This window comes from Martes martes (assembly GCF_963455335.1).
Source record: "Martes martes genome assembly, chromosome: 10".
NCBI classification, from domain to species: Eukaryota; Metazoa; Chordata; class Mammalia; order Carnivora; family Mustelidae; genus Martes; species Martes martes.
In genome coordinates this window covers 6,029,040-6,042,658 of record NC_137898.1, presented here as the reverse complement: position 1 = coordinate 6,042,658, position 13,619 = coordinate 6,029,040, and the positions used below count along the sequence as shown (strand labels likewise).

General features: G+C 52.3%; 1 protein-coding gene across 2 annotated transcripts; it reads left to right on the top strand.

Moving 5' to 3' along the window:
* Positions 1 to 4,398: 4,398 nt before the first annotated feature.
* Positions 4,399 to 9,172, top strand: NPAS4 (neuronal PAS domain protein 4; the record flags this gene model as incomplete). Of its 2 annotated transcripts, XM_080817706.1 has the most annotated exons (8): positions 4,399 to 4,573; positions 5,290 to 5,441; positions 5,627 to 5,729; positions 5,848 to 6,109; positions 6,291 to 6,400; positions 6,746 to 6,881; positions 7,003 to 8,438; positions 9,144 to 9,172. In XM_080817706.1, 8 exons carry the CDS (start codon positions 4,399 to 4,401, stop codon positions 9,170 to 9,172), a joined length of 2,403 nt encoding a protein of 800 aa, XP_080673832.1. The 2 variants fall into 2 exon arrangements, with proteins under 2 accessions (XP_080673832.1, XP_080673833.1); XM_080817707.1 differs by lacking the exons at positions 4,399 to 4,573; positions 5,290 to 5,441; positions 5,627 to 5,729; positions 6,291 to 6,400 and having other exon boundaries at positions 5,938 to 6,109.
* Between the last annotated feature and the right edge of the window lie 4,447 nt (positions 9,173 to 13,619).

Sequence of the window (13,619 nt, the reverse complement as noted above, 5' to 3'; positions counted from 1 at the left end):
ATGTCTTTCTAGGTCCCCAATAAAGCTATGCAAGACAGGGCCAGGGGATCTCACAGCCTGTTCTTGCTATAAAAAGACCTTTTTCAGAAAAAAATAATAAAGAAAGAAATCAGCCAATCCGTCCTCAATGCCATCACCTCTTCTTGGTGATTTTTCGGGGAAGGAGTGGGCGGGTTGCCATGGCAACAGATGCAAAGAGCTTGTCTCAGTAAAGAAGGGACCTTGATATTTTTTTCTCTCTCTCATTCTCTCTCTCAGTTGTGTGTGTATGTGTGTGTGTGCGCGCTGCGCATGCCTGTGCCCACACCAGGAATTTTTTTTTAGAACTAAAGAAAGCCCTTCTCTTCCCTCAGCTCCCCAAATATGGAGCGATGGAAAACCACTTACTCCTGCAGGCCGGGGAAGATTCAGGATAATTCAAGAAAAAAGGGAGAGGTCATATGGGGCTCCCTTCCTCCATCTTTTTTTACTAGAGATCGCATGCAATACAGACTTTCACAAATGGTTGGGGGTCAAGGGTTGGAAAGAAAGGAAGATGCTGGGTGGAGAAATGTAAAGCATAGGTTGTGCAAAAGCCCAACGAGTGATATCGGAGAGGGCAACAGAAGGTGCATTGAGGTTGGGGATGCATGCAAATTCACATTCTCCATTGAATGTTGAGAAAGAAAAGCACAGAGCAGGCTCACATATAAACGCAAACACACAGACAGGGAGGCACACAGAAAACTGCAAACATATGAACACATACACAAACATAGAACTACATACAACACAGGAAGTGGAGGACATTTTTTACAAAGACAGATACAGATGCAGGCATAGGCAAGTGCATAGGTATACAGGGATACAGACACACAGCTACAAAGACACATGCAGACTGACACAGACATACAAATACAGTCACAGTCAAATGGAAAGATGGACACATGCACACCCTCAGTCTGGTTCCATCTCTTCAACTGCCCAGGAATTGCTAAACAGCAGTGCATAGCTGAGAATACTGCAGGCTCAAACCATGGGTTTAGCTGGGTGGCTCCTGTTCCCCCCATTCCTTCTACACATTCACCCCTAAGCCCCTATTTTTTAAGTGGGCTCCACACCCAGCATGGAGTACAATGCAGGCCTCAAACTCAGGACCCTGAGATCAAGGCATGAGCTGAGATGAAGAGTTAGATGCTCAACTGACTAAGCCACCCAGACACCCCAGCCAAAGCCCCTCTTTCAATTCACTTCTTGCCCATTTTCCCATAGCCAATGGGCTCTGATTCCTCCCCCATCTCAAGCTTCCAATTCTTAGCCTGTTCTGTTCTGCTGCTGCTGCTGCCTGCCGATTCAAGGAGGGGGAGAGTGGGGTGACTCAGCCTGGCCGGGATGACTCACACTGCCAGTATTTTTAGCAGCGGCCAGGAGCTCTCTAGCGTGCCAGCCGCCCCCCTCCTCCTGCTTGCTATTTTGGAACCGTCACTGGTGATATAAATAGCTCCTCTCCCACGGCCTGAAGCTGCTGCCAAGCTATTTTTGGTTCTGCTCAGTTAAAAATAGCTTCACGGAGGTGGGAGGCAAGGGGAGTGGGAGCTGGCCTAGGGAGAGGAGACATTGGGGCACACAGAGCTTCTCAACTTGAATTAGAGTGGGTGAAATAGGATGAGCCCTTCTCATCCCCCTCCCTTATCCTTTTCTAGACCCTTCTTTCCTTCCAGAGGGCCTTCCCCTCAGCCCATTCTGGAAAAATGCAAGGATTCTTCCCTGGAGCTAGTTCTTCTCTCATGCTAATTTTACTCTTCCAGCTCAGAAACCTTGGGACCCTAAACCCTAAAACCCCCCACATTCATCCTCCAAGGAGAAGTGGACCGCTAACTGGGGCCTCACTCTGAGGCTTGTGTGAACTCAAGCCCTACTTTGATGTCCAGGCAAATCATGGCCAAATTACTTTCCGGGTGATTTTTTTTCAGAACCATGGACAGCGGTCAGTGCCCCATTCTTTCACTGTGGCTCTGTTCAGCTCGCTGGAGACTGGATGGACAAGACCAACAGATAGTTCTTATCCTAGAAAGGGACGCTAAGATTGTCTCCCAGCCAAGGCGAAAGCATCAGTAGGTGAAGAAATCAGGAACACTGCCCCAGATTTTCATACAAGAATGGTTCAAAGATCAAGGGCTTGTCCAAACAGAAGCTTGAGGGAGGGGTGGGTGGGTGCACCAGAGGTCAGATACAGATGGAAGTGGAACAGAGGTGTACTTCCTGAGGGAATGATTTCTCTGTAATCCAGATAAATAGGGTTAGAGATAGTGGCAGACAGGCACACACACCTCTTCCCTTCCTCTCAGTCATGCCACTGAACACAGGATGGATGATGGAGATGGCCCCAACCTCGGCCAAAATGGCACAAAAGGTCACGACTGGGTGCCCAGACGCCTTCTTCTGAGACACCTTTCTCCTCAGCTGTCTTCTGCTCCCACTCTGCCTCTCTTGCCACCACCTTTTCCCAAAGGGATGAGGAGTTTCTTGACTCCAAATTTTGCTTTGACCCCAAAGTTTATCCCCACCCTTCCTATGTGACTTTCCACCATCGGGCCAGACCCTTTCCCCCAGTTTTTAAGTGGTCTTATTTTCAGCCTCTTCATACTTTCACACAGATCCTTATTCTACCATAAGATTTCACATAAAATGTCCCCTAGACCACATCCTTCTCCTTTTATGGAAGTCTAGGGGAAAGAAAGGCTCCCCTCAGCCCCTGTGGACAGCAACTATCTGTGCTGAAAAGAGAAAAAAAGAAAGAAGGAGATAGAGGGCAAAGGTGACAGGACGTGGAGACAAAACTGATGAAGAGAGGCAGGGAGTCTGGAGAGAGCAGAAGGGGAAATTTTTTTGGGGGGGGTACAAAGCTGAGACAGAACACCAGGCAGGCAATGAGATTCAGAAACTAGTCGGGGCCGAGGGAGGACGATGTGGAGAGTTGAAGGTTAAGAGACAGAACAAGGAGTCCTAGTGCGGAAGATGGGGAGGGGGTTGGAGAGGGGTACGGAGGACAGCCCGACGGAACTACGGGGTCCCTGGCAGGTGCAGGGATCTCGGAGGGTGCAGCACAGCCCCCTCATTTCTTTGCTGCTTCCCCATCTTCCCCGCCAGAGACGGGGGGAGCCCTCCGGAGCGGTGCGGAGGCAGCCAGGCCCCGCCCGCCGCCGCCGCCGCGGCAGCCGCCGGAGGATTCCTGTCCTAATATGGAGCTGGGATTCCCCCGGCCCCGCCCCCGCCCCCGGCCCGCCGGGAGACCGAGGCTTGCAGTCGGGCGGGGGGAACCGCTCGCTCTGGGGGCTGGCAACGGGGTGGGGGAAGGGATACGTAGGTGCAGACCGAGATCCTCACGGTGCCCTGGGACCCTGCCTCAGTTTCCCTTGTTAGTGACTGCAGTTAATGAGTTGACAGGGAAACCGAGAATCACTGCAGACCGCAGCGCTGGTGTTGGCGTTGCTATTCTTGGTTGTGGGAAACTAGAACCGAGGCCAAATTCAGCCAGTCCCTCTCCCTCAGGACCCCCTTTTCACCCCACCCTAGGGACTTAGACTTCCATGTAATGCCCCCTGCTAAATGCCAAGACCTGGGTTTCGAAAGGGTTGGGGGAGGAGATTGGTTCTTTGAAAGTGACTAAGGGAATCCCAGATTGAGTAATCCCTAGAGAGAAACCTCAGCTGCGACCCATCCCGCAGAGGCCAAGGAGGGTCCTACTTCTCCACGTGTGAACGTGACCTTTGTCTGGCGAATAGCAGGGAGGAATTTGTAGACGACCCCGCGCCTCCCCCATTTCCTTATCTCCTTAGAAAAATTGATGTTGGAAACAGTCCCTCCCTCCCCTCTACAGACTCTCCTGCCAGGGGCTTCAGACCGCCCTAACCCTTGCCCTGTCCCTTCCCTCAGCTGAATGCATTTGGACCCCTGGCTCCCTGCACCCCCTTTCAGGGTTTCCTAGCACAGCGCCTGCTTCTCGGCTCAGCTGCTGCCAGCCGCGGCCCCCTCCGCAGCCTCCGTTCTCCCCCTCCTCCCGTCCCCCCTCCCGCTCTCATTCTACGTCATGGGATGACGTTGGGAGCCAGGGAGGGAGGAGGAGCGCTCCCCCCTCCCCAGGCAGCGGCTCCCGCTGCAGCTTGCTTAGCCCAGCCTCCTGCTTTCCCGCCCCCCCTTTCTCTAAAGCGAACCCCCCACGCCTAGCAGGAGCTATATAAGGCGGAACGAAGCAGGCGACGGGGGCAGCGCAGCCGAGCGGAGCCCAGGAGAGGAGAGAGAAGGAGAGAGAGAGCCTGAGCGAGAGACGGGGAAGCAAGAAGGAAGAAGCCACCGGTGCGTCTGGACGAGAGCGCAGGTGTTCGGAGCACCGGAGCTGGAGCTCTGCAGCCGCTAGTCATGTACCGCTCCACCAAGGGCGCCTCCAAGGCGCGCCGCGACCAGATCAACGCTGAGATCCGGAACCTCAAGGAGCTGCTGCCTCTGGCCGAAGCGGACAAGGTCCGGCTGTCCTACCTGCACATTATGAGCCTTGCTTGCATCTACACCCGCAAGGGCGTCTTCTTCGCTGGAGGTGAGCAAACCGGGGCTGCTGGAAACTGGGGGGGCAATGGAGCCAAGGGAACCCACGGGGACTGCTGCATGTCCAGGGCAGTGTGGCGGAGAGCTGGGGAGAGAAGGGAGACTTGGGGAACTCAGGACTTCCTACTTTTCCTCATGAGCTCTGTTCAGACCTCGGCTTAGTTCTGGATGTGGGTAAGAGCCTGGATAAGGTCCCCGGTGCCAGACTTACGGAAGGAGGAGAGCCAGGAAAGAATGGCCCTAGTTCCCACAAGCGCAGAGGCGCTCCAGGAGCCCGGGGAGGGAAGCCCGGGAAGTTGCAGGGATGGTGTTACCAAAACCCGGGCAAGTGCTTCCACGGTTCTCTACGCTGAAAGTGGGCTCTTCTGCCGCCTTTGAAGCGCTGTCCGCGGTGCTGATAGCACGACCGTGCAGCAAGGCGCTGCCCCCGGTGCTGAACACCCAGTCGGTTTTTGAGCGCTGTCCGTGGGTCTGAAATTCGGGGCCAAGAAAGACCCAGCCCTGACTTAGGAGTCAAAGGGCTCTCTGGCTAGGGAGATCCAGCAACAGGTTCCCTGGCAAGAGCTGTGGGCAGTGGGTCAACAGGTTCGTGCAGAGGCAGGTTCATGAAAAATTCCTCCGGATTTTCTGAAACTCAGTCCATGCTTTCCTCACTTATGCTTTGCCTCCCAGTTTACTCCTGACCCACCATGTCTTCTTACCCTGCAGGCACTCCTCTGGCGGGCCCCACAGGACTTCTCTCATCTCAAGAGCTTGAAGACATAGTGGCGGCACTACCTGGATTTCTACTCGTGTTCACAGCAGAGGGGAAGCTACTTTATCTGTCTGAGAGTGTGAGCGAACATCTGGGCCACTCCATGGTGAGTGCTTAGAGTCCTCTCGGTTTGGGCTGGGGCACATATGGGACACAATGAGTTTTCCACTTTTGAGAATCTGAGACTTACTGAGGAGAGAGGGGTTATACCCTGACAGACACTATGTGTCAAGGATTGGCCTTTTCTTCCTTCACTAAATATCATCTCATCTCTTCTTCACCTTTCTTCAGGTGGACCTGGTTGCCCAGGGTGACAGTATCTATGACATCATTGACCCAGCTGACCACCTAACTGTGCGCCAGCAGCTCACTCTGCCCTCTGCCCTGGACACTGGTAAGAACTCCCTTCTCCTTCTCTCAATGAAACCTCCTTCCTGCTTCCCTGCTTCTCCCCACCTGCTATGTCTTGCAACGATCCACCTTCTTATCAGTTTTTCTCTTCATGTACCTAGATCGCCTCTTCCGCTGCCGCTTCAACACCTCCAAGTCTCTCAGGCGCCAGAGTGCAGGCAACAAACTGGTGCTTATTCGAGGCCGATTCCATGCTCATCCACCTGGAGCCTACTGGGCAGGAAATCCTGTTTTTACAGCTTTCTGTGCCCCACTGGAACCAAGACCTCGTCCTGGTCCTGGCCCTGGCCCTGCTTCACTCTTCCTGGCCATGTTCCAGAGCCGTCATGCTAAGGACCTGGCACTACTGGACATCTCCGAGAGGTAAGCCCAGAACATTCAGACTCCAGAAGGAAGGCAAGCCAGAGATGAGGGGACCCTAGATTCTGGAGTCAGGGGCAGGGAGGATGGGGTGTAAGGGGGCAGAGGACCTGGGAGGGAGTGAGATGCCTGGGTATAAAGCAGGAAAAACAGAAAGCTGACCTCACCCTTTCCACCTTCCCAGTGTCCTAATCTACCTGGGCTTTGAGCGCAGTGAACTGCTCTGTAAATCATGGTATGGACTTCTGCACCCTGAGGACCTGGCCCACGCTTCTGCTCAACACTACCGCCTGTGTGAGTGTCCAGAGAGGCCGGGGACAAGACAGGGAGCTGGGAAAGGTGATGGGAGACCCAACCAAGAAGGGCTGTGTTCAAGACTTAGCTGGGGAGATGCCAGAGGCCAACAATTTTGGATACTATAGGATGAACTTTAGGGTAAGGAGTCAAAGTGAGAATAGAATCAGAACTGGGGGACTCCAAGTGGTGAGGTCAAGGTGGGGAGCTGAGTGGTGCAGGTCAGGGTAGTCAGAAATAGAGATGTCATTGATATCCCAATTCAGTGGAGAGGTCAGCAAGGGGGGAGTTTAGGTGTTGTTGCCTGATGGATGTCCTAATTCTTCATATCTTCTTTCCCTCCAGTGGCTGAGAGTGGAGATATTCAGGCAGAGATGGTCGTGAGACTGCAGGCCAAGCCTGGAGGCTGGGCATGGATTTATTGCCTGTTATACTCAGAAGGTCCAGAGGGCCCCATTACTGCTAATAACTACCCAATCAGGTGAGCTGCACTGCAGGGGCTTGGAGGACAGCTGAGATGGACATAGAGGAGATACAAATCAGGGAACTTCTCTGGGAAAGACCACCAAACCCTTACCATCTGCCTATTCTCTCCTCTCCAGTGACACGGAAGCCTGGAGCCTCCGCCAGCAGCTGAATTCTGAAAACACCCAGGCAGCCTATGTCCTGGGCACCCCAACAATGCTGCCCTCATTCCCTGAGAACATTCTCTCCCAAGAGCAGTGTTCCAGCCCCAACCCACTCTTCACCCCAGCCCTGGGGGTTCCCAGAAGCACCAATTTCCCTAGTGCTCCAGAACTGGGTGCTGCCTCAACATCAGAAGAGCTTCCCCAATCCCAAAAAGAGCTGGGTTTTAGTTACCTGGCATTCCCGTCTGGCTCTCAGCCTTCTCTTCAAGCAGACCTGAGCAAGGATCTTGTGTGCACCCCACCCTACACACCTCACCAGCCAGGAGGCTGTGCCTTCCTCTTCAGCCTCCACGAGCCCTTCCAGACCCACCTGTCCACTCCTTCAAGCTCTCTCCAAGAACAGCTGACTCCAAGCACCGCAACATTTTCTGATCAACTGACGCCCAGCAGTGCAACCTTCCCAGATCCACTGACCAGCCCACTTCAGGGCCAGCTGACCGAAACCTCAGCCAGAAGCTATGAAGATCAATTGACTCCCTGCACCTCTGCCTTCCCAGACCAGCTCCTTCCCAGCACTGCCACCTTCCCAGAGTCTCTGGGCAGCCCTGCCCACGAGCAGCTGACTCCTCCCAGCACAGCATTCCAAGCACACCTCAACAGCCCCAGCCAAACTTTCCCAGAGCAACTGAGCCCCAATCCCACCAAGACTTACTTCACCCAGGAGGGATGCAGTTTTCTCTATGAGAAGTTGCCCCCGAGTCCTAGCAGCCCTGGTAATGGGGACTGCACGCTCCTGGCCTTAGCCCAGCTGCGGGGACCCCTCTCTGTGGATGTCCCTCTGGTGCCCGAAGGCCTGCTTACACCTGAGGCCTCTCCAGTCAAGCAGAGTTTCTTCCACTACTCTGAGAAGGAGCAGAATGAGATAGACCGCCTCATCCAGCAGATCAGCCAGTTGGCTCAGGGCATGGACAGGCCCTTCTCAGCTGAGGCTGGCACGGGTGGCCTGGAGCCACTTGGAGGTCTGGAGCCCCTGGACTCCAACCTGTCCCTTCCGGGGGCTGGTCCCCCTGTGCTCAGCCTGGACCTGAAACCCTGGAAATGCCAGGAGCTGGATTTCCTGGCTGACCCTGATAACATATTCCTGGAAGAGACGCCCGTGGAAGACATCTTCATGGATCTCTCTACCCCAGACCCCAATGGGGAATGGAGTTCAGGGGATCCTGAGGCAACGGTCCCAGGAGGGGCCTCACCGCCTTGCAACAACCTGTCCCCAGAAGACCACAGCTTCCTGGAGGACCTGGCCACATACGAAACCGCCTTTGAGACAGGTGTCTCAGCGTTCCCCTACGATGGGTTTACTGATGAGTTGCATCAACTCCAGAGCCAAGTTCAAGACAGCTTCCACGAAGGTGAGTCCGGCCGAAGTGTTTGGGAACTTAAGTCCCTGCCCTGCCAACGAGATGCTGGTAGAATTAGATGAGTAAAAATTCCCCTTTCTGTACCTTAATTTTATTAATGGCATAACAACCCTTACTGCCCAGGGTAGCAATGAAGAGAAGAACTAGAAAAAACTTAGCATAGACGTTCTGGACAAGTAGGCCTAGAGGGCAGGGGTCAGGGATGCAGCATAAAGTGCAAGAGAATCCTTGGTTAATGGCTTGTGCTTCTTCATTCTGGGAGGGACCTAGATCAGCCATCACCACCCATTTCACAGGTGAAGAAAATCAAAGTCCCAGAGTTAAAGAAACTTGCTTAAGGTCATACAACAAACTGAGGGAAGAGGGATTAGAGTTCTAGCTCAGTATTCCTGCCCCCTAAAGAGAATACAGAGCCAGAGTTTGCAAGAGTTTGGGAAAGGAGGAAAGTGAAAGTCAGCCCCTGGCGCATTGGAGGCTCCTTGCCCATGGCTCCCTCCTTTCCAAAACAATAGTCGTAGTTTCACTCCCTCACCCAGATTGGTCCCTTCTCTTGCTGAGCCTCTGGTGGTCACTCAGTCATTGGACCAACATATCTGAGGCCTGTGCTCTGTGCCAACAGTGTGCCACATCCTCAACCTGTCTTTCCCAATGACCTTACTGACTGTCATCTCTCTCTCTCTCTCTCTCTCTCTGCAGATGGAAGTGGAGGGGAACCAACGTTTTGAATAAGTCTGTGACTTAACGTCGTCAAGTATGGCATATTGTCATCAAGACGTGGAGCCGCTCTCCACCCCCCCGGGACTGTTGGGGGGATTCTGGGGGCCAGAGGGGGATATATCTGATTCCCCAGGCCCTGCAGGATGTTGGGGGGGGGAGGTGGGAGGGCAAGGGAGGGGAGCTTCTTTTTAAAACTTAGAGACTTCAAGCAATCCCAGTTTCCATTTCAATCTGTATTCACTCGTAGTGAGTTTCCTTGAATGGGATTTCAAGCGGAGAATGGGGGAGTCTCACTTCCCCACGCCCCGCACTACCCCATGGGCCTGGGCCAGTTCTCCACTCCTGGGGGGCCAAGCCACCCCTGGGCCTTGGTGGGGGAAAGGCAGCGCCCACCTGGGCCAGCCTGTGCCCTCAGGGGCTCTTGACACCCACGTAGAATTCTCTACACACCAGTAACGGGATTTCAATTCCGATGGACTCTGCCGCCCTGGCGGCCCTTCTTGTGACTTTTGCGCCCCGCGCCTGGGGTGGGGGGCGCGAAGAGACGCTACGTTCCTTTCCGATGGAGGAAGGCAGACCTGCCGCTGTCACACGTGTGCTTGCACGAGTGCGTGTACCTGGTGCGGGACTCACCCGGCTGCCAGACTGCCTGGGCCTGCCCAGGTGGCCACTGCGTGGTGCTGCGGTGACTTTGTAGCCAACTTTATAATAAAGTCCAGTTTGCCTTTTTGGTACCACTGGTGTCATGTACTGCTCTGAAAAAGGAAGGGTGGGGATCTGAGAAGGTTGGGAGGCCCAGGTGGGAGTCTGCAGGTCAGGAGGCAAAGTCTGGACCTACTGACAGCCCTGGGGTTTCCTCCTCCACTCATGCACTCATTCATTCCTTCACTCAACACGAGCGTGCAGGGTGTGGCCCACTCTGTGCTAGAAGCTGGAGAGTTTGGAGCCCAAACAGATGCTGCCTCTTGCCTTCAAGATGCTTTGGCATAAAATATTAGAGGGTATTGGAGTCTCCTTCCTGCTCCAGGCTCACAGTGCTCACAGTGTGGGAGGGAGCAGAAGGGCCTGGGGATGGGCAGGGGATTCGACTTGACATTTTCCGGGACATGGGTTTGAAGTTCCAGAACATGAGTCTGTCTTCAGCCTGGTCCTGCAGGGAAGCAACTTCCCTTGGGGGCTCTGCATCTTCTCGCTGGAAATGATAACCACCTGCGTTATCTCTGCATGGGACTTTCAGTGGATAAACACTTTCACATCTCTTGTTCGCTACAATAAAGCCTCTAGACAGGCATATTAGCACCGTTTCCCAAACGGAGAAACAGGATCTCAGGTAACAAGTGATTTGCCCCACGCAGGTGGGCAACATACCCTCATCAATGCATCTGAGTTCTGGGCTGTCCCCTCTGTTCCCAAAGGACTGGGATTCCTCTGCTGAATTACCAGCTCATATTGTCCCACGGCAGAGCACCTGAGAAGGTCACACTTGGGCTGGGGCAGGAGCCTCTTCTCCTCCAGGTCTACAAGCTAGAAAAGACCCCCAGCTTGGGTGTGGAATATAACTAACTGGGTCAAGAGAAAAAGTTCTCAAAAATGCTGTTTTCCTCCAAACTTGAGTGCCCAATGGCCACAGGGTGTGGTGGCGGGTGGGAGAATGAAAAAAGAGACAGAAAGACCTGGATTCGAATCCCACCTCCAACAATTTTTTGCTGAGTGAGACCTGAGCCTCAGTTTCTTCACAGCTAAAACGGGACTGAAGAAAAAGGTGTCAACTTCTCAAAGATGCTGCTAGAACTCAACTGGGTCTTTATAAGAGGAGTACAGAACAGACTTAGCTTATTAAAGTGAGTGAGAAGGCACTGGTGACCACCGAGTCTCAGAGAAGTTTCTTTCCCAAGGAGAGGAAGGACACTCCAGTCGTCCTCCAGTGAAATACTGGGCTGGACTCCAGGAGCTGATGTCATGACACTGAGAATCCCCTAAGTTTCCTTTCATTCCAAATCCTCCAGCTCCAGGATCGTGCCCTTGAGAGGGTCCCACAGGAAGGAAGACATTCCAGGGACCTGTCATCCCTTTTGCACCTTGGATTTATCCTTGGGAGAAACAGGAAAGGCGAAGTCTTGCCCTCTGCCTTCCTGTGCATCTGTCCTCCCCCTTGGACAGAAGAACCGAACTGTGAGCCCCGGGACCCGGTCTTAGCGTCCCTCCCCTGAGGCACCATGCGCAGGGCTGAGTTCATCGCAGGCACACGAGAAATATTTGATTGAGAGGACCATTTCTGAAGAGCAGCCCAAGGCTTTGAGGAGAAAGTCACCAGTTTCTACCCCAAAAACTTGTTCCCGAGTTCCTCAGAAGGCAAAGGGTTGTAACTCTCAGCTTCAAATCTTAAGTGAACATAAACTCAAGACGCACACTAGAGTCTCATCTAAAAACCTCCCTGGTGGTCATCAAAAAGGAAAGAAAAATCTGAGAAGCTGTAAACAGTCGAGAGGAGCCTAAAAAAATTACAGTGAAATACGCAGTGTTATTCTGGATGGGATCCCGGAACAGAAAAAGGCAGAGGTTAAAAAGAGAGAGACAGAGAGGGAGGAATCCTAATAAATTATGGACTCTAGTTAATAATAATGTATCAGTATTGGCTCATTAATTGTGACAAGTGTACCAATAAGTGCAAGATGTTAATAATGGCAGAAATAATAGGCAGGGAGTATATTTAACTTTCCTACGAATCTATATCTATGCTGAAATTAAAAGTTTTTTAAAAAGTAAAAATCAAAAAAATGAAAATTAAAAAAATTAAAATATATGAGAAAAAAGAATTACCTCACTGGTGGTTTTCATGGTGGCGGGTGATAGCGTTTTAATGAGGAGGCACCAGGGATCATCCCGAACCAGAGGTCCCCGGGAGGCAGGAGCACTGTCCAGCGCAGAGAAAAAAATAGGAAAGCCAACTGCTCCCCCTGCTGGACAGAGAGGGATCTGTTTCTGTTCTCACCAGCAAGGTCCCTGCGGCTCAGAGAATCACAACTAGAAACAAATGGATATACTGAGGCTGGGAGAGAGGAAAGGACTTGCACGATGGCTCTCCCGGAGTCACTGCAGAAGCCAGTTCTACTCTCAGCCAAGTCCCTTCCCACCAGTACCAACTCTGGCCTGGGAGCAGAAGGTAGGAGAAAGGACTCAAGTTTTGGGGTCAAAGACTGAGTTCAAGTGCGGACTCCGCAGCTTCGTTTTTCCATGTGATAAAAACTTATAATATCTGTATGTGCCAGAAAATGTGCTGCATGCTGGGGACACAGTGGTGCACAGGACAGACAAGGTCCCTGGACCCACAGAGCTCATATTCTACTTGTAAGGAGACATAACAAAAAGTAAACAAGCAGTCTAAAAAGAGTGTACAGAATGTACAATAAGGGAAAGCACCCGGGTCCAGTGATAGAAAACCACAGCTCTAGTTTGGACACTCACCTAACTTAGAGTGGGTGTCAGAAAAAAATTTTGTAGGGAGTTAACACTGGGGCGCCCGGCTGGCTCAGTCAGTTAAGTGTCTGCCTTCGACTCAGGTTATGTCCCAGGGTCCTGGGATCAAGCTCCAGGTCAGCCTCTCTGCTCAGTGGGGAGTCTGCTTCTCCTTCTGCCTGCTGCTCCCCGTGCTTGTGTTCTCTTCCTCTCTCCCTAATAAATAAATCAAATATCTAAAAAAAAAGAGAAAATAAAAACTTTTATAAGGAGGTAGCATTGGGGTCAGAAAAAAATTTTATAGGGAGTTAACCCTGGGGCACCTGGCTGGCTCAGTCAGTAGAGCCGTGTGACTCTTGATCTCAGGGTTGTGAGTTCAAACCCTCCACTGGGTGTAGGGATTACTTTTGAAAACTCTTAAAATATTTTAAAAAATAAGGAGGTGACATCGGGCTATGACCTAAAAGGTGAGAAACGGAAATAAGAATGTTCCAGACCTGGGGCACCTGGGTGGCTCAGTGGGTTAAAGCCTCTGCCTTCAGCTCAGGTCATGATCCCAGGGTCCTGGGATCGAGCCCTACATCGGGCTCTCTGTTCAGCAGGGGAGCCTGCTTCCTCCACTCCCTCTCTCTGCCTGCCTCTCTGCCTCCTTGTGATCTCTGTCTGTCAAATAAATAAATAAACATTAAAAAAAAAAAAGAATGTTCCAGACCAAAGGAAAGCCAGAGTAGAGGTGTTAAAAAGAAATGATGTGACCTGTTTAAGGAATAGCGAGGACATCGGTGTGGCTGGGTCAAGGTCAGCAAAGCGGAAGAGATTACCAAGGGCTGTCGACTGGTAAGCAGCTCAGACTTGATGTCATGTGCAATAGGAATCCATTGAGTACGCTTGAGCAGGTGAAGGACATGATATGATTGACACGTTTAGGCATCCCTCTGGCTGTTGTGTGGAGAGTGTAGAAACAACAAGTAGAATTACTAAAATCCCAGAGAGGAGAGA